We start from the raw sequence: 21,483 nt of genomic DNA on the forward strand, positions 1-21,483 counted from the left end.
ACAAAGCTAAATATAATGCTTACAAATGGAAAGAAAAAGTGAGTGAAACTGTAACATAAAAATGAGATGGACAAAACAGTAATAACAATTTACCTCCAGGTATTGCAGTTATAGAATATTATGAACACACATCTAACAATAGATGAATACGAGACGTATTTGTGACAAAATACAAACAGGTTAACTGAACATTATAAGACATAATACAAATTGGGCTAACATTATTCTCCATCTTACTGAAGACCTTGAACAAAAACTATTAATGTAGGTGAAAAATCTTTTGACATACATACAGAATCTTCTCAAGGTCATATATTAATTTTGTGTAAATGATTAATAACAGATTTTATCACTTTTCAAGCAGGAAGAAAGAATTTCTTCAAAGAAAGGAATATTGCATGAAGTTGTGAATTTTTTGAGTTACATAGCCCAAGAAAAGCCCTCTAAATAACATTTAATACACACACCATCCACATATCAACATAAAAATTTGCACTAAAGGGCTTCAGACAGATTTCCATTGCTAGATCCAGTCCATACAACCTTTCATAAAAGGCATGTACCAAAAAAAATATTTTTTTCTTCTTATCAAATACTGAAGGAATAAGGGAGGAAAAATGCAACAAAAAAAAATCAATATTCTAAATATACATAGAAAATTAAAGAAATCTATAAAAATATCTATAAAGATACGGATTTCAAAGCTGAAAATCATATTTAAAAATATTGTGCACTGGGATGGATGAATAAAGCTACAGAAGGTGAGACATAAATTTCCAATAAAAAAATGAAAAAAAAGCTAAAAACAAACAAATGAAAAACAGGAATGGGTTTGGATACAATATCTACAGGACCAATATCACAACATGAAATATACTATAATACATGTATTTGAATCCCTAATAGCGTACAGTTGTATTACATTGATTCCTTTAGCACTGCAGATATTTTACGTCTTACATATTCTAGCCAATTTCCAATTTACTTTATGCGATGCTGCCTATCTAAAAATTTTTATTTGGACACAATTGATTTCTGAAGGTTAACTGGATGTATATAAAACAAATTATACAAGTTGGTTAGCACTGTATCGATGATTTTTCAAAATATTGAATAAAAAAGTAAAAGTTGCTTGTAGAACATAATCCCTGCACATTGATGAAAAACAAATGCTGATAAACTTATAATGAACAATCCTTAATCATGTTATTGAATAGAAATGTTAACTGAATTTGGATAATTCTTCACTGATTTGAAACAGGTCTCTCTCATACCATTCCTGACATTGCACAAATCATATACCCCACAAACATAAGAGATGATTTTTTTACACTGATAGGCTCTCAACTTCATTCATTCAAAAATATATAAATGCAATTCAACAAGATCCAAACCTAAAAATATTGTACATTGTACATATTAATAAATAGCATACAGCAATCTTTAACAAAATGACATCACATATTTTTGTTAGAGTGCTACACTTTATCACATTTTACTATCCTTCTCTTCATTATCACTGTGATCTCGGCTGGGTGGATCCACCACAATTTCAGGTGCCTTGTTGTTTGATAACAGGTGCTCCTTCTCCTCCTCATCAATGTAGAAAGACACCCCTTGACCTGAGGACTTGTTTTTACTGCTTTTATGCTTCCTATGTCTGAAACAAAAATATATATTCCAAATGAAAGCTTTTCAAAATTCTTGTACAAATATCTCCTTAATTTCTCCAAAAAAAAAAAAAAATCTATATATATATAGAAAAAGCAACATACAAGTGTCATTTACTTAATTCTTTAGAATTCCACCTTAACTCAACAACTACAGTTTTCAGTATTCATTCCTTTACACTTCCAATCTGACATTACATGTTAGCTAATCATTATTTCCTATACTTCAGTAATTCAAAATCAGTTCAAGTGAGTGAAACAATTTAGTCAATTTACACGAGCCCGGGACTTTCTTTGTCACACTATTGTTGCTGGCTAGGGAGGGAGATACACTTCCAATCTGACATTACATGTTAGCTAATCATTATTTCCTACACTTCAGTAATTCAAAATCAGTTCAAGTGAGTGAAACAATTTAGTCTATTTACACGAGCCCGGGACTTACTTTGTCACACTATTGTTGCTGGCTAGGGAGGGAGATACACTTCCAATCTGACATTACATGTTAGCTAATCATTATTTCCTATACTTCAGTAATTCAAAATCAGTTCAAGTGAGTGAAACAATTTAGTCTATTTACACGAGCCCGGGACTTACTTTGTCACACTATTGTTGCTGGCTAGGGAGGGAGATACACTTCCAATCTGACATTACATGTTAGCTAATCATTATTTCCTATACTTCAGTAATTCAAAATCAGTTCAAGTGAGTGAAACAATTTAGTCTATTTACACGAGCCCGGGACTTACTTTGTCACACTATTGTTGCTGGCTAGGGAGGGGGACGACTCGTTGGCGACTATAGATTTCCAGAGACTGGTTTTGGTCACCTCGTCAGATATACACAAGTCACTGTCCGGTGTGTTGATCCCCACTTTGACCACATTCATATGGAGGGAGTTAGAGGAGGAGGAACCGTTAGGCAGGGAAGCCATCTCTTTCTCCTTCTCTTCCTGGTCCTGTACAATTATAAATATACATGTACATACACTACTTTACCTCTTCTGTGCTTGAATACAAGATGCCACAAACAATTACTGTTATTAAGTCTTCAACTGCAGAGTTACAGTTCTTGATTTTGATTTAGTCAGTGGTTTGATCACTTTTTAAGGTTCTGTTGTTGGTATGATTATGTTATTGATTTGATTATGATTTGATAATGTTGATGACTTGATCCTTTTGTAGATTATGTTGATAGTGTTTACCTTCAGTTCTTTATCTTCGTCCTCCTTGTTTCTGTTGTGAATTTCTGGCATGATATCATCCAGCCACCTTAACTCATCCTGAGTAAAAACCCAGTCCAGTCCCTTCCTTACAAAGCACATAGCCAACACCTAGCAAAATGGGAAGAAAAATACTGTTAATCTTTAGTATCTTGAATAACTTTGATAAGATGAAGTAAGTTGAAAGTCCAAACTACATTTTTGTTCTGTATTGCAATCTTTATATCTCAAATCTTTGAAAATGGAAGTTTTTTCCAGTCCCATTGAGTGAAATTTTAACATTCAGTACAGGACATGAATTCATGAATGAAAAGAACAAAAATTACTCCCCAAGAAAATTAATTATTTCATAGTACACTGTTGTCAGATTATAGATCAAACTGGTTTTTTTTTCGCTCTATACAGAACATTGAATACAAATCTAATAATGAATTCAGCAAATCCACCAAGCAAAGTCTTACCATTAAAGGAAATACAATAGAAGTGTCTTTAATGCTTTTAACAATCCACAGAATCACTAGGCACATGACTTGTATAGCAGTGAAGAGGTGGACTCTCTTGGTAGGAACGTGTCGGAGGTACATATAGTCGGGCTGGTACTTCTGGGGCATGAACCAGATCAGAATCCGATTCACGATCTGCATTCCGCGGAGCGAGGACACACCCATATACAGGAATACTCCGTATAACACAGGCATCGGGATGTGCTGTGATGAAGTAAACAAGATACAGTAAAAGATTTATACAGCAACGAGGACACAATCATGTGTAATACATTCTTTATCATGCATGCACAAGTGCTTCAATTCAAATATCAAACACAGTATTACATTATCAGCCAAAGTATCAGTACTTCTTCTTTATTTTTTTTCTTTAGTTTACATGAAATATCTAATGTACATTAATACCCACCTTTAGAATCCCTGTCAGTAAAATGGAGATACCAATCATCAAGTTGATCATAAAACCAGTAACCCTCTGCTCTCTATGTATAAAAGAAAAAGATTTTAGTACTTAATATGGAAGCTTGATACTTTATTCACACTGTAAGAAAGAGATATTTGCACTACGGAACTTGTACTAATGTAAATGTATTTTGTATATACGATTTTTAAGATAATCCAGTTTACCTGACACCCAGAAACTTCGGAGCCTCTCCCGGGGCAGCACATTTTGATTCTTTCTTCAGACTCATAACATGGGTAATAGACAAGACTGTGGCTGCCACAAAGAATGGCAGACCCAGGAAAGAACAAATGATGATCAGACACGCCACTATAAACAGGTCCAAGTGGTAGCCTTTACCTTTCTGTGAATAGAACGAAAAATACAATTTAATCGTGACAATTTTGATTTACATACAAGTTTACACACTGAGTTACCATTCATTTGACAGTTTTGATTTACATACCAATTTACACAATGAATTAACATTAAGTTTACAGTTTTGATTCATACTGTATACAGGGTTATTTTCGCCCCGGGTTATTTTCGCCCTTTCACACTGTAAAACAAATATGCCCCACTTTAAATTCACCCAATCGTAGTTTTGTTTAAGAAATTATACTGAATTTTTTTTATTTGACCCGTTTTAAATTTGCCCTAACGAGGTAAGGGCGAAAATAAAATGGGGGCAAAAATTTCCCTGTATACAGTATATTAATTTACACATTGACTTCAAATTCAGTTTACAGTTTTGACTTACATACTAGTTTACACAGTGAGTTTACATAAAGTTTACAGTTTTGATTTACGTACTAGTTTACTCAGAGAGTTTACATTAATTTTACAAAACGGGTTTATTAAGTATACAGTTTATATCATGAGTTAACATTAAGTTTACAGTTTTGATTTACATACCAGTTTACACAGTGGGTTTACATTTTGTTTACAGTTTTGATTTATGTTCTAGTGTACTTAATGAGTTTACATTTAGTTTACAGTTTTAATTTACGTACCACCAATTTATTCTCCTTCCTGTTAACGATAACAGCTGTGATCTGTTGATCCATGAAGATCAGGATTGTAGCTAGTAGCGCGGGGATAACGGCAGCTATAGGTAGATACCACGGATTCTTATCTATGGGATTCACCACCCAGGTTCTTTTATCACTTGTGGGCTGAAAAAATGGACATTCATTAAGGCTTTAATCAATACAAGGCTCATATACAAGTTTTAAATTAGTCATCCATGAAAATTTTATCAAAGAAAAACTGAAGAAACTTCCAAATATACAGTCAGATCATTATCTCAAACTGGATGGGACCAAGAAGATATTTTAGGGTTTGAGATATCAAGAATAAAATACTTAAAGAATTGAGTTCTTGATCATGTGGACATATCAATGCTATTTTGATCGCTCTAGCAATTTTACATGTGACTGTCAATAAACTACTGTACATCACTAAATTTTCGCGACACCTTATTTTCGCGAGGCAGTCATTGGATCTTTATATGCGAGATATAATTTTCAAGAATTGTTGTTATTCCTCTGTATAATCATAAGGAATACATATATAAGTGAGAATTAAATTTTCGCGAGCTCATTGTCTCGAGTAATTACGCGAAAATAAAGTTCTCGCCAATAAAAAGTGATTTACAGTATTGAGACTCTCAATGGAGGAACAAAGAACATTTCTGGTTGCTGGTTCCCTTACCCTGAATTCCTGAGGAACATGTAGTTTTGGTGTGGGTATACCCAAGAGAAAGTCGATCAAAACCATCATCACAATAGCAATCATCACAGCAAAGTCATTTATTATACCTCTGATCTAAATCAACAATTCACTTTATTATATTCATGTCAATGACACAGAAAAGGACAGTCAAGTAATTGTGGAAATCATCTGATGCAAAAAACACAAAGATAAATAAATCAACAAATACAGAATAAGTGGAAATTTCAGCTAGACGCAAATTTAGTGATTTGTCCTTAAGATACGGTATTTTATTTTTAGCAAGAAATAATTTTAGCGATTTTAAAATGCTCACTAATGCAGCTATTACAAATTAAACACAGTTTATTTTTAGCGATATTTAATTTTAGCGATCTCAGAACCCTCGCTAATAATGTCAAAATTAAATCCTCGCCAAAAATACTGCTTCTACGGTAAGATAAATATAATTTTGGAATGAGGAATATGAGACTTACTTGTGTAGGGAAAAATTTACTGGTACGCATTCTCTTAAGAGTCATAGAGATGAGAAATGTTCCTGTAAATAGAATCACAGAGAGAAAGAAGACTTCTGGCTCGGTGTCGCTATGACAATCATAGGTTTTATCCCAGTGTCCCCCACTTAACACACACTCCTCCAGGGTCTTGTTGGCCCAGAAGGCAGTCATATCAAACGAGCTAGTGGTGTTGTCTGTTGTATTACTGAGTGTTGATATCGTTGTCGTACTAACTGGCACTGTATTACTGGCCATGGTGACGTTAGTTAGCGTGTCGTTAGATATCTCCTCCAACAGAGGGGGGTTACATCTTCCCTGACACCATCCAGGCCGAGTTTCTATGGGAAAATGGATCGGATGGGTTAATGTCACTTTGGCTAGCTTGGCAAAGGCCTCCTTGATAAAGATAAGGGAGATAAGAAGTGCAAAACTTTCCTCGGTGAAGCGAGTGATGTACTGTACCCAAGCGGACAAATCCAGAATCACCATGATGATGAGGAGAATACCTGTCCACAACCCAACCCATAACCTGAACTCAAGATAATCCCAACCATTGTCTCTGAAAAAGGTCAAGGAATACAATGTACATAACACTCATTTTTAAAAATCATAAAACAATCTTTAGTACAACAATGTAAGAAGATCTAAGAAACTAAGATCTATTAAATAAAAGGCCCACGGGATATAATGCTTTCCTGAGTAACTCTACCCTTCGTGTCATGATTTGAACATATCTGAATCTAAACTACCTGAAAATACTTCCATATCAATATGACTGATTATGCCTTTGCCTTCTTGAGAAGAACATTTTTGATGATTTTCCCCCTTATATATTTCATTGCAAAACTCTGTCTGTTATATCATCACCCTATCCATAGGGATCGTGGTATGCTTTCACCTAAGATTCAACTATTCTAGTCCTGTGATTCCTAAAACAAATTTTGAAAGATGCCATAAAAGGCAAATTGGTTCTTGAAAAGAAGTTGAAAATTGCAAAAGCTTAAAGATGGACAGATAGCTATACTGATAGATGTAACAGAAGAAATATGATCAGAGTAGTTCACTTGAGCTTTCAGCTCAGGTGAGCTAAATATCCACTTCTTGTCCATAACACATATTTATTTTATCAGAGAATAAAGAGTGTCTTACTTGCAGAAATGGTGTAGGATGGTTTCAAACACAAGAACCGGTCCAGTACTTCCTAGAATGGTGAGTGGCTGACCAGATAATAATGCATAAAATATCCCACAGATAGCTGCTGCCAATATACTCTCAAACACAGCCTGTCAAAAGAAATCATTATTATACATCTAGGTCCTCCATTTTGATTGAACCAATAATACAACAAAATTCCAAGAATTTACTTTTTAAAGGCAAAATCTATTTTAAACTGTTTACATTTGTGAAAAAGTAGACTAGCTAGCAGTTAAGTTCTACAAAATAATATACTGGGTAAATAAAGTTTCCCCCTATATGAAGTGTCCAACATATCAAAATTTAACCAATTCTTACCCCCCGTTCACACATAGACGTCGCTTCTACTACGATCAAAGCGTGGCTGAAAGCGTGGCCGATCGTGAAAAATCGCAGGAGAAACGTCGTGGAGTTCGTCATTAGCTTGGCAAAGTATAAAGATCGCAGATAGGGTCTTCATGATCGGACAGAGAATCACCATGATGATGAGGAGAATACCGCTCTCAACCAACGCTTATTTTGAACATGTTCAAAACAAGCGTTGTCAAGGAATACAATGTACAAAGAATCATTTTTAAGTCATAAAAAGATCTTTAGTACAACGCCGTAATCGTACAAGGCCCATGGGCCATAATGCTTACCTGAGTAACTCTACCCTTCGTAGAGAGATCTTCGTGATCGTAGTAAAAGCGCCGTAAGATACGTTTAGATACAAGCATTTACCGAAGCGATACGAACAACCTATCCAAAAATTGAAAACAAGTACCTGGCCTTGGAAAATGGCGGCTTGCTCGAAAAGATGATGATGATATTCTACGTTCGTAGGGGTACTATGTTCTCACTACAATCTCTCTACGTTCCTGAAGATCCTACGAAGATTGTCAATGACCTTACGCCGATCATATCACGACCTATCAGACAGGAGTTTGTTCTTATAGCGCTAATATTTGACCATCATCTGTAAACTATATGTAAAGGGTGACACTATACTGGACGATCATTTGCAATTGAGAATTTTCACATCCTGTTACAGTTAAAATTGAAAATGCCCTTAAACCAAATGGTAAAGACCGCAAAAAAATAAAAAAAAAAAAAAAAAATGCGGTCGCAAGATACTGTAAACCAACTTTTATTCGCGTGAGAGAAATTTTCACGAGGTTCACGAGAGCCTTGTCATCGCGAAATATTTCTCGCCGCTAACCAGTCCGTAAAGTCTCTATGTCTATTTTATATATAAAAAAAGACTTTATCGCCAAAATTAATCGTCACGAACTAGTTTACCCTCCGTAAAACGCGAAATAAAGTCGCCGCGAATAAAAGTTGGTTTACAGTATGTATCATCGCTAAATTCGTAGTACAAAAATTTGCGGTTGCAAAATATATAGATTTACATCATCGTCAAAATCGTACTAGAAGCGTAATGCAATCGTAATATGATCCGCACCAACGTAGAGACATCGCCGTACAATCATCTAGGTCTGCGTAGCGTCGTAAAAAGAAAATGGTCTTTGATGTCTTAGTGGCAGTGTAGAGCAAACCCAGTAAACACGGCCGCTTGTCGGCAACGGTCTGCGTAACATCGTACTAGAAGCGTGTTAGCATCGCGTTTGACGTAGCGACATCGCAGTACGGTCATCGCAAAGACCATAATTTGCGAAAATTGCTATATTTCAAAAAATACACCTAATTAATCGTGCTCTTAGTGAAAACCATCATTGCCGATCCAAAAATATGTTTTCAGATCGTGGCTAGATCGGAAAGATGATCGCCGTAGAGTCGCAGCTCTGTGTGAACGGGGGGTTAACATGTTGTAAAAACAGACCACAAAGACATACATGTTAGATGTATCAAATGTTATTTGTGCCACTTCCACACAGATTTACACATGTATAACATTTGGGGATATTTATCTTAAAACTAGCAGCTTAAAGGTTATACTTTCTTTTTCCATCTCCACTTAATAGTCATAATTAATCTAGATACATAAACATGTTATATTAATATTATTACAAATTTTCCATTACCATCTTTTATATCGTTGTGTACCACATGTCTAAACATTTCAAAAGTCCAACCCTCTCTTACAACATCTTTTTCAACATCTCTGATAAAGTACTTATATATATACTGTAAAACCAAATATTTTCAGGGAGGCAAATTTCCAAGGTTGTGGGAAAAATATTGGTTTGTGGGGATTTGATTTCATGGTTGGAGAACGTTTTGTAGTAATGCATATGAACTTTTTTCATTTTGTGGTTGTCATAAATTCTTGGTCTCTCAATACCTTGAAAACAAAAAAAAAATTAAACCCCCACAAAAATTAGGAATTTTACAGTATTAAAGTAACTAAGATGCTTCACAACATTTGTTGTTTTTCCTTAAAATTATTCAAAGTGCATGGGGAAAAGTTTTAAGTATATATATGTGCAAGTTTTTAAAAAGTTTAAATCTAGTCATTTTTGTAGAATTTCATACAGCTTATTCTTTTCAGTACATGTACTGTTTAAAATTTCTATCATTTTTCTTGCTCACAAAGGTCTGCCAACTTCTAAGGTAGAGACAGAAATAACTGATATTTTAATACAGGTAAAATATTCCCACAATTTTTGTATTTTTTACATTTTAAGTTTAATAATACATTTTACTTTAAACCAGACGAAATCTGTAATTACACAAAATATCATAAATTAAAAATTGTGTTACTATGTTGCGTTTTCTTTGATTTTAAACAAAACAAACTAGTCTCATAGAACATCACTTTAAAATTTTAACTGTCTATACAAATGTTGATACAAGATAGAAATATGATAGAAAAATGTTCTCATTACCATATGCGCATTAGGAATTATGAATTTTCTTTAAATGAGCAAAAAAAAGAAAAAAAAAACATGAATGCATTATTCCTTTGTTTATTATAGGTCATATCTGAGTATAGATTCAGAGTTAAATTCAATTTTATGAAAGATCCATTTATGACATTTCTGCCATAAAAGATAAAATGAAATTACTGTGGAATCATTTAATCATTATATATGGCTAAAATTTTCCTTGAAAAATAACAATCTCAATGTATGTTTTTTTTCAATCTTAAAAAGAAAACATCCCAACAGCATAGTTAACATAAAGCAATCTACGGATGGAAGATTGTCACCAAATAAATATTTATATGATTCCACAGTTCTGTGCACATTAAAGTATAAAAACCTGAAACTAAACATGCAGTGAAATGAGCTGACTCTACATCAAGTAACTGTCTTGCATATCTATCTATCACCAGCTTACCCGTGTCAAAAAATATAAAGCTGTGGGCAAGTCAAAATGGGTTAATCAAAGGAATACAGTGAAAATAAAGAATAAAATAGCAACAAAACAATACTCAGGTCAATAAATAAACTATGGTACATGCTTTTCTTTGGTTAAAAAAATATCTCTCTTCATGAATGTTCTAATTGCACTTTTGCTATGCACTGTATGGAAGTGATGATTTTGAATTGTGCACCCAAATTTGTAATAAATCTAACCATTAACTATAACTAATCATATAAATACTAATGATTTATAAAAATGAAGTCAAAGAGATTACAGCACATATGACTACAACAAACAAAAAAATCACAAAATCAATGTAAAAAAATCATAAATGAGCACAGTAAAATATGTAAATGTCTGGAAATCTTACATCAAAATATTTCTTAACTCGAGCAGTTTTTAAATTAACCTACCATGTTACCATCTGTGGCATCATTTAGGAGACCTCCAAAGGTAATAACAGGAGTCAGACAAGCAAAGTATAAAAAGATAAAGGAGGCTAGACACTGAACATGTAGAGCATCCTTAAAGTCACTGGCATAAAAGGGAAGCTTCCTCTTAATGTCATTTACAATGCCTCCACACAACCTGAAATGATCAGAAAAATAAAAGTATTAAACAAGGGCATTGCAAAGCAGAGCATCTCTTTGCAAAAGAGCATATTTATAAATTAAGGCAGCACTTGACATTGATCCTGATGCAAATTACATCACTTCCATTATTCACACAAGGACAAACTAACCCAACCTCCCACACAAACAAGCATACAGCTATATATCCACTCCAGCTCTGTTACTAGGGGATGCTAATTCAAATATATTAAGAAGTGCTATGCAGGACATGTTGCCCCTCTCACTCACCCCCCTCCTCCTATTTTTAGAGTGATGTTAAAATTGCGTACCTGCCAATCCTAACTAGAACTGTCCAAACGGGACAAAATACCCCCCGCTGGGTTTTTCAGAAGTAAGTTTTTCCATAATAAAGATATGTATCACACATGAATTATGAAATTTTTCTTCCAGTGACCTTGAAGTTCCCCAAATGACCTTGGGTCAAGGTCATGACACACCCTTGGGTCATGGGCAATTTTTGTGTGAAATGAGAACCTACCAAGTTTATCCATAAGAAAGATATGGACCGGACATGAATTATGAACTTTTTCTTCCAGTGACCTTTAACTTCCCCAAATGAATCATGAATCATGAATCAAGGTCATGACAAACCCTTGGGTCATGGGCAATCTTTGTGTAGAATGAGAACCTACCAAGTTTATCCATAAAAAAGATATCGACCAGACACAAATTATGAATTTTACTTCCAGTGACCTTGAACTTTTCCAAATGACCTTGGGTCAAGGTCATGACACACCCTTAGGTCATGGGCAATCTTAGGGTGAAATGAGAACCTACCAAGTTTATCCAAAAGAAAGACATGGACCGGACACGAATTATGAACTTTTTCTTCCAGTGACCTTGAACTTCCAAAAATGACCTTGGGTCAAGGTCAGGACACATCCTTTGGTCATGGGCAATCTTTGCATGAAATGAGAACCTACCAAGTTTATCCATAAAAAATATGTAGACTGGACACAAATTATGAAATTTTTCTTCCAGTAACCTTGAACTTCCCCAAATGACCTTGGGTCAAGGTCAGGACACATCCTTGGGTCATGGGCAATCTTTGCATGAAATAAGAACCTACCAAGTTTATCCATAAAAAAGATGTAGACCGGACACGAATTATGAAATTTTTCTTCCAGTGACCTTGAACTTCCCCAAATGACCTTGGGTCAAGGTCACGACACACCCTTGGGACATGGGCAATCTTTGCATGAAATGAGAACCTACCAAGTTTATCCATAAAAAAGATGTAGACCGGACACGAAGTATGAACTTTTTCTTCCAGTGACCTTGAACTTCCCCAAATGACCTTGGGTCAAGGTCATGACACACCCTGAGGTCATGGGCAATCTTTGTGTGGAGTAGAAGATTCTAATGTCCCTCCGTAAGAAAGATATGGACCGGACACGTTTGCACAGACAGACGGACAGACGGACAAGGTGATTCCTATATACCCCCCCAAACTTCGTTTGCAGGGGGTATAACAAGTGAGGAGTCATCACCCCCCCCCCTCCTATGTTTAGAGTGATGGAATAATGACCTACCTGCCAGTCCTAACAAGAGAGGAGTCGACATGATCCATCTCTATCTCCACCTCCTCTGGGTCTCCCCCCTCCGTCTTGGCGGGGGGCGTATAACAGTTGTTCCTCCGGCTCTCCTGGGAGGGGATCTGTTTGGGGGGCTCAATCCTGATACTGGGGTCCCACTCTCCAGGGGGGAGAACTGTGACCTGATCCAGGAACTCGTCAATTCCAGCCAACAAGTCGTCTCTGTTCCGGGCATGGTACGCCACGTCATGGAACACCTGGGATAATGATACATGTACAGTATATACAACATATTATGCCAAATGTATGCAAGAATATGAGCACATTTACAAGAATTTTCCTTCAAACAACTTTTCAACTTACGTATGTATTTAAATATGATAAATTAGATGTGTATTTTCCAGGGCTGCAAATAACATTTGAAATCTTTTGGGGTATGTTGTTATTTGCAATCTTTTGGGGTATGTTGCCCCCAACTTTATAGATTTACTAGCCCAAATTTAATATCTTGGGGTCCACAATTTTTTCTTCTCCTTGTACGAACTTTAGCAGTTTGTAAATATACAAAGTATTCCTTTAATTCATGACCTCACATATAACATAGATATAACATACAATTGCTTTGTATGTAAGTATTAGTAACAAATGAAAGTACATAATTTAAAAACAGAATCAGAAAAAAACCTCGTCTGACATCAGTGTAGCTATAGACCGTCCTATTTCATGGTACTTGCTCTGGCCCCCCATAGGTCCCAGCAATATAAACACAAACTTGGTGGGCACGGGAACCTCGGTCAAGTCTCTCAGGATGATGGAATGGAGGAGCCGGACAAAGGCCACCACAGGATGGTTCAGGAACTCCACCTCTCCCACCAGAATGTTAGCGGCCTCAGCCCCAGGGGGGATCTTCTTCATAAAGTGCAGACTCTACAGTGTTGCAGGGGAGATAATTACACACTGGGTACAAATATAATTTACATGTTAATCAGCCTATCAAATCTAAATGGGTCTACTGAGAGACCAAGTTTTTTTTATTTGAAAGCTTGCTTACAATTCAATAAAAAAATATATGAAAAGACTTTATATAAAAAAGATTTTATACTAAAATTATAATGTGCAAATGGTTACAAACTCAAAATTTTATCAAAATAAATAAATGAAAAACTGGTATTTATAATAAAAAAAATTTAAATGCAAAATAACCTAGATTTCTTAAGATTGATCACCCCAGATCTTCCCTTTTTAAACTTTCTAGCACGTAGCATAAGCTTAAACTGGAATAATTATGGGTTTATATAAAATTAACATCACGGCCCAGCCGCCTAAGGGCCATGTTATACTTAGACAATCTGGGCCCCCTTATTGGACAAATTTTGATCAATTTGCAGAAAGCCTGTTGGCAGATTAATGGAATTCAGATGAATCAATGAAGTCTAAATACATTTATTTTAAATAACAAACAAATTTTTTTTAAAGGAAACTCAGACAAACTAACAAGAGATATATAATTAAGAGACATCACAATAACATAATACCCGTTATATAAAGTATCATACCTGAATAAATCAAATAAATAGTTCATTGCTAAACATATAAATAAGTTTGAAACATAACAACATATAACATAAACAAAACAGAACTTTTAAAGGTTTATCTATTAGTCAAACATAAAGCAGAAAGGTCCAAATTTATAAGTGCAGTATTCTTCAGTAAAAAGAACATAGGACTATAATTTAACTGAGAAATAAAATTTAAGGAAATAAGGTTGTATGATATTATATGCTTCTATTTTGTAACTGGTATGAATAATATTTCAAAAATAAAAGTAACCCCCCTCCCCCCAAAAAGTAAAAGGTGCTAGTAGAGGATCTGTAAAATATTTCACATATCTTTACTTGGGATACTTGCATGTAAATCTTTAGACAATTTACGAAAACATGTGTAGTTAACAAAGGTGTGTGACTGTCTTTTATGCTAAAAATATTCTGACACAAATGATATGAAACAATTGTTTCTTTTTTTAATCATTTATGAAAATGTTCACAAACGAAATAAATATAGATCAAATTTATATAATAACAGTAATAGATAATTTTCAAATTTTATCTGTTAATCAAGTTTTCTGCATTTTATCAATGAATGCATGCTTTTTGCACATTCAATATATGTTTAATATCAGCTAGCTTAGACCATATGCACCTAGCAATTATAAATCAACCATGTACCAGCAAAAACAACTGATAATTCACTGAACATTATTGTTTCTGTATAAGGCTTCTGTTGATGAGGATTAATCAATCATGAAGGTTAGTTTTCTGCCAAGGTCAAGGCCATCATCTAATTTCATGCATGAGATCTGTCAAGAATTGATCCAGAGTTGTCTTCCTTTTTTCAGTGACAATATATACTTTCATATTTGTTCTCCCTTGAAAAGTGGCCAAAATTTTACTTTTTTGGCTTATAAATTTTCTGTAGATAAAAAATATGAAAGACAACTGATAATTCTAAACAGGTCTGTTTCTATGGGTCTTCAAACTAAGATAGGTATACTGATTAATTTGTTGTGTAGCTACATTGATGCATGCATTTGCAACATTAATGTTGCCTCAGCCCATCGGGAAAATAGCATTAGGCCGATAAGAAATACTGAACAGAATCAAAGGGTCAGGCATTAATTCAACAGAAATTTGAAGTATAAATCAGAATATGCAATTTGATGAAAAAGTAGGATTTTTTTTCTTCTCTAATTTCATGATTCAAGTATATTCAATGCATGTATATATGATTCAATATATTTTCTTTTTTTTAATTTTTAATTAAATATTTAAGCATGCTGAACAAAATTATTCTGAAATGCAGACCAAAGACTTTTAATGTATAAATAAAAATTAAAATATATATTTTATATTTATCCTACAGGCCCAACACATATTATTCTTTCTTTCAAGTTTTCACCATAATATAGCCATGAAGTTACATATGATGGATACATATGAACTAGTTCAACTAACAATGATAAAGAAACAACAATGCCATAACTGAGGTGGCTTGTAAAGTTCTTACATGATTGCTCATATGACTCAAGTCCTGAAAATTTATACAGACATTGAACCTTTTATTATAAATAATAATAACTCATTTCATTAAAAAATATATATATAAATGTAACTGTATGGAAAATTTGATATATTTATCAACTTTAAGTAAAACTGAACAACATTAATATAATGGAGGTTCCACACTGTAAATCCTTCAGTGTTTATACATTATCTGGAATCCTCTATTTACGGTTAGATCTATTCGCTGGTATGTTTTTTATTCATGATTGGATAATCATTTTGTATGTCCTAAATTAAAGAAAAATTATGAATAGAAGAACTTTTAGAAGAAAAAACAAATGTATATTATTTGTTCTGAGAATTTTCAGCCCTTAGAAGTAGAAGCAATATTTTAAAAACATTCCAGAAAAGAAAGAAGACACTTTCTAAGAAAAAAAATTTAAAGTTTATTAAAGACTGTCATTTTAACTTGGTGGGAATATGCATTCCATAAGATTAACTTTTTCGATGGCACACAGTGTACACTCAACTAAGACTTGTGAAAATTTAATTCAAAAAGGAAGGATCTTGTCTGTTACACAGTGAAATAATGTTAATTTATTCCTATTCCAGATATATAGTGACCACAACACAAATGGGAGAGAAATAATGAATTTTAAAGGGTGGTAACCTTTGAGAGTAGTTATCAGAGTTTGGTTGTTTGTTCAGAGGGCCTACAGAATTTGAATGACAATGAAATCATATGACAAAGTCACTTACCCTCACACCCTAAATTATGTAAAAAAGTACCAATGTTAATTCAATTATCATTTTTTAACCAATAACTATTAACAAACAGCAAAATTTATTTTCATATTTATTTTTTATGATGTGTAAAATACAAATGTGTACATTTTACAGTGTAAAATTGTGTTGTGGAACATTTCTTTTTTTAATTCATCTTCCAGTAAAATGAAATACAAAAAGAATATCATGCTGCTCACATAATTTGAAATTAGTGAAGGATCTATTAAACCAAACCAAAAATTTAGCAGATTAATTTCTACACAACAAAACTGTCATCTAGAATTTAAAAAATTGTAAGTTCATCAACTACAGCACACTAAAGCAAAGAGGAGACGCTCAGATGTTAAACTACACGTTAAATGAATACAGAAATATACATAAATTCGGATATGTGACAAATCGAGGGTGTTAAATTAGCAGTGAACGTCAGGGACCTTATGACTGTTAATGTCACCCCACGTAACTGACTCCAGCCGTCACAACCTGACTCAATACCTTGAAAAACCTTGACAGTGACTAAAAATTCAACAGAAACTCATCATTTTCTACAGATTTTTAATCGTTCTTTTGTTTTCCTAAAATGTTAGGATGTTATTTAAAATTAAGTACTTTGTTCTTTATAAGTGTTTTTATCCTTCTAATGACTAAAGATAGAAAATTCATGCTTTTTTTTTTTAGATAAGTAAATATTTGTTATAAACCTACTCAATTTATCTGGTTAGACAGGTGTTAAAATTTTCTTAAATCTCTAAATTAAAATGCCTAACATTATATAATAGCAGTAATTTTGCCAAAACTGCTATAACCTTATGCTCAGACTAAATGTTAACTTAAGGATTTCAAATGTTGAAGAAGATCTGACAGAGTTATCTAACCTTGTGAGAGGAGTCTCGGGTTAACAAATCGCTGCTACTCTGATTGGCCGTTAAACTCCCCGAGTAAGTTGGATGGTGCTCTAATGGTCCACTGTCTTGTTTTTCTGGAGCGTGGAAGTTGGGAGAACTTTTGGCGCTTTTGAACTTGTTCTTCAGTATCTGCGCTGGGTTTGATGGATCTTCAGCTGCACAAATAAATACATCTGCATACAGCACTGAATATATATTGCCGATATATTTTTGTTTAATATCTCAAAAAAGAAATTATTCATCCCTCAGGGTCAATAATAATTTTGAAGAAATGTGTTTAATTAAATATGTGATTTTCTTTCTTCAGATATTCAAGAAATCTCTATTCCTAGTTCCATATACATGTATAATCTTCATTTATTTTGGGTTTTTTCTCCCATTGGAAAATGTCTGATGGAAATATGCATGTACAATTAGGAATAATTAGGCCTTGTGTCCAGATTTTGGTAAAGAGAGACACTGGTCACAGTAATAAATTGTGACCCAATATAAATACATAGTATAGTGTATTATCACTATTAATATTGTTTGCTGTGAGTTCCTTTCCAAACTCTCATTTTACCATGTTTATGGAAGGAAGGGACTGAACTCTTCCTGCCAATTTCAGCAAAAGATCGAATTAAGGGCAGATGAAGTTTGCTTCCTCCGTTCTCTTCCGACCTCTGTGGCTTTTTCTGGTTCTGGTGGCGATGTCGGATCAACATGGTGTCTACAAACTGTTCCTTCAGGTTTTCCTCCAGTTGTTTACTGGCAACCATTGTGTCTACCACCAACTCTAGATAAACCAATGTACCAAAACTTAACATTACTTATTCTCTTCAATTCAAAAATGCTCATATTTAGGAAAGTTTTTTTTTTATTTGGATCTCAGTCTTCTTTCATTCCATTAGAGTGATCATAATATGCATTTATCATGTAAGTAAATTTGGAAAAAAAATTCCCTTTCTGATTTTAGTTACATTCTGGTGCATGCATTGTCATTTACTTTCCAAGAGTAAAAAGAATTTATTTTGTCCTTCACTTGTATACTACAAACTCTTATAAAATGTCTTTGCATGTGACATTGAACAATGTTTACTTACCAACACAAGATCAATTTTACCTACCGACAAGAGATGGCAGGTCGTAGGGTTCTATATCAAACATGACGGTTCCATTGAGGATGTTACAGCGGAGTTCAAACAGAGAGTGGAGAGACAGGGTGGCTACATGGGGCTTGGACCACCTCTCTCCCCCCTCCTCCACATCCTCTTCAAACTTTATCCACCTGAAATGTAGAATTACAGAAAGAAATTATCAGTGAAATTAAGTGGTAGTAATTCATACTTATTGAATTAAAGACCATAATATGCTGGTATTATTAGTTACAGTCACATAAGGACCAAGTAGAAAGGGATGATATTATCTACCCCTTTTATCCCAAATACATGTAGTTGTATAGTTGAAAACATTTAGTTAAGGAATTCTAAATGACTTAAAAAACCAATTTTTCAAATGACTTCTTTCATCATATGAAATAAGGCATTATGTTTTCATCAAGCATATAATTAATGGAAATCACTTTTTATTCAAGAGAACTTTATTTACGCGGAATTATGTGAGTCTGTCTGCTTGGGAAAATTTTATTCCCACATATATTTGTATTGATGAGGATTTACATGATAAAAACTCCTACTTGCCAGGGTTCGACATTAACGTTAGTCCTTTAGTCTCAGACTAATACATTTTCATTCGGACTCATAAAATCTGTGGGTAATAAGTCCGAACAGACTAATAAAGTTTTCGGGGGGGGGGGGGGGGGGGGGGGGGGGGGGGAAGAATTTACCGATGTTCAATTCTCTACAATTTTCACTGGAAAACCCCATATGTATTTTTAGCTTTCTAGCTTCTTGCGCTTAATTTTAGGACTCATTGGTCTGAAATGAAACATTTTAATGATCATGATTTAGTATGACACATAAAGAAAGATGTCGGACGTTTGGATGATATAATCATATAGAGAAAAAACAAACGAGATCGTGAATAAGATCGTAGTTCCTGATCGCGCAGTTTTAACGAATCCTGGTATAAAATATTTTATGTAAATGCTTTGTTTATGTCAAAAAAGTATTTTTTCAAAAAGTACATTGCAATGTTAATTCTATTTACATTTTTGACAGACTAATAAAATTGCCCGCGGTCTAGTAAAAGTAAAGAAGCACTAGTCCGGTCGGACCAAAGTCTAAAAATGTTAGTGTTGAACCCTGCTTGCAAAAATTTTGAATCGCTTATAATACCAAATAGCCATCTCGTGAAAAAGATATGTCATGAAAATATAGTGATCTATAGTACATATAGTATAAGAACCAAAAGGAAACATGATCTAAAATGCTAGTAGGCCTTGCGAATGAATTGATAGCAGACATTTAACTTTGTTCTAGTTTTACTTAGATTTGATTCAGTAATATATATTTTAATTTTTCTTTAATTTTCAGAAGCTTTAAATTCCGGGGTTCACACTATGATACAAGGAAATTGATTTGGGGAAAGGTACATGTACTGTACATAAAAACTGACTTTATGTTCAAAATCTAAAGAAAATTCAATTTTCCACCAACTACTTTATTCCAGACACAGATTCAGAATAATTTGATAGGGTAAGGGAGTTTTTTTTTAATATAAAATAAGTTTTTATAAATAGGTCAAATGTATTGTACTTATTGAACAATTGTGTTCTTTATATTAAAGTTATTGTATATCAGGTTTTGTCAAAAAGATAGATGCATAAGTTTGAAATACAAGGCATTCCATCCTTTCATTTCAAAGCTTTTTTAACAGACAATGTATAAACAAGATTTTTTTTTTAAAACTGCACAAATGGTTTATTTGTATTATGTTCGACATACGTCATGTTATTCAAGCAAGAAGACAAGAGGAAACAGTTTTCACATTTTTCTCTTTCACTATTTGAATGGTCTACACTTATTTGTTTAACTTAAGATACTGCCAAAACCATCAATTTAAACTCTTTCACATCAATGAATGAGTCACAAGGTTTTTAAATAGAATTAATACTTGGCTTTTTTTACCATTGTAATGCTAATACACAGCTTTTTTATGTCTTTCACTGAGCATCACTTGGCAGAGTGAAAGGTACTGTTTTGTCATATTTGCTACGAAGGTGAGAAAGAAAATCAATTTAATGGTGGTCTTTCTTTTTTTGTGTGCGTGTGTGTATGCTATGTTTGTAGCTGTAGAAAAGATTGTTCTAACTGACACACTGATGAAAATCTATTTTCAGTGTACAAACACTGACATGATGATAATTTTATTATGTTTGCCGTTACATCATTTTCGAAGGCTGATCTGTCATAATGTCTTTACTTTACTAATGTATCTTTTCTTAAGTCTTTGAGAGAATAAGGTTTCAAGCTTATGAAATATTAATGGTTCTTGGGCAAATGAAAGATCTGCTTCAATGCTTTTTGGGGAAATGGACAAAAAATTGACAAAATGTACATAGCAGTGATGCATGAGTGGTTTCCTGTATGAAGATTCTGGGGGAGAAATGGCCATATTAATTAAGTTGTATCGGAATCTTAGTCTGATTCCAGAGTTTTATTCAGTGGCGGGATACAAACCTAGCAGATTCCTTCCACTCCATTTGATCTCCATTATAGAAGAGTTCCTCCATTTCACAGAACAAATCGTGGGCTTTGTGTTCTTCATCCTCTTCCTCCCCCAACAAGAACTGAACCCGCTGGGCAGGGTTGGCAACTGAAATATTAAATGTACAAGTATTATACTGTCAATATCAAGCTTTGATAAAAAGACTACATAATGACCACCTGCCCTTGACTTTACATACTGGTATATCAGAGAGGACATGTTTACTAATAAATACACAGCAAATGGCCATGAAAAACAAATTAAGATCTAAAGGCATTAATACGATAGCCAATACATGTACACTTCCCTGCTAAATGTAATTCTACTGGTTTATAGCCTGTTAGGACAAT

The 21,483-nt window shown here is 33.9% G+C and overlaps 1 protein-coding gene across 3 annotated transcripts in view; it reads right to left on the reverse strand.

The window, feature by feature from the left end:
- Window positions 1-267: 267 nt before the first annotated feature.
- LOC134246566 (sodium bicarbonate cotransporter 3-like) overlaps window positions 268-21,483 on the reverse strand; it is a 35,246-nt gene continuing 14,030 nt past the window's right edge. For 2 of the 3 annotated variants that reach the window (XM_062728958.1, XM_062728957.1), the window contains exons 4-21: window positions 21,106-21,241; window positions 18,592-18,752; window positions 18,048-18,260; window positions 17,456-17,640; window positions 15,799-15,822; window positions 13,420-13,662; window positions 12,733-12,992; window positions 10,982-11,156; window positions 7,215-7,348; window positions 6,045-6,624; window positions 5,551-5,664; window positions 4,851-5,012; window positions 4,023-4,201; window positions 3,805-3,877; window positions 3,354-3,599; window positions 2,875-3,003; window positions 2,420-2,628; window positions 268-1,660 (exon numbers count right to left, since the gene is read on the reverse strand). In XM_062728958.1, coding sequence (XP_062584942.1) covers window positions 1,489-1,660; window positions 2,420-2,628; window positions 2,875-3,003; window positions 3,354-3,599; window positions 3,805-3,877; window positions 4,023-4,201; window positions 4,851-5,012; window positions 5,551-5,664; window positions 6,045-6,624; window positions 7,215-7,348; window positions 10,982-11,156; window positions 12,733-12,992; window positions 13,420-13,662; window positions 15,799-15,822; window positions 17,456-17,640; window positions 18,048-18,260; window positions 18,592-18,752; window positions 21,106-21,241 — 3,395 coding nt within the window. In that variant the 3' untranslated portion in view covers window positions 268-1,488. The remainder of the gene's footprint in view (window positions 1,661-2,419; window positions 2,629-2,874; window positions 3,004-3,353; window positions 3,600-3,804; window positions 3,878-4,022; window positions 4,202-4,850; window positions 5,013-5,550; window positions 5,665-6,044; window positions 6,625-7,214; window positions 7,349-10,981; window positions 11,157-12,732; window positions 12,993-13,419; window positions 13,663-15,798; window positions 15,823-17,455; window positions 17,641-18,047; window positions 18,261-18,591; window positions 18,753-21,105; window positions 21,242-21,483) is intronic. The other variant, XM_062728959.1, reaches the window with a different exon arrangement.

The sequence above is a fragment of the Saccostrea cucullata genome, unplaced genomic scaffold (genome assembly GCF_032062105.1).
Source record: "Saccostrea cucullata isolate Sc308-1 unplaced genomic scaffold, CSIRO_AGI_Scuc_v1 ctg29, whole genome shotgun sequence".
NCBI lineage: Eukaryota > Metazoa > Mollusca > Bivalvia > Ostreida > Ostreidae > Saccostrea > Saccostrea cuccullata.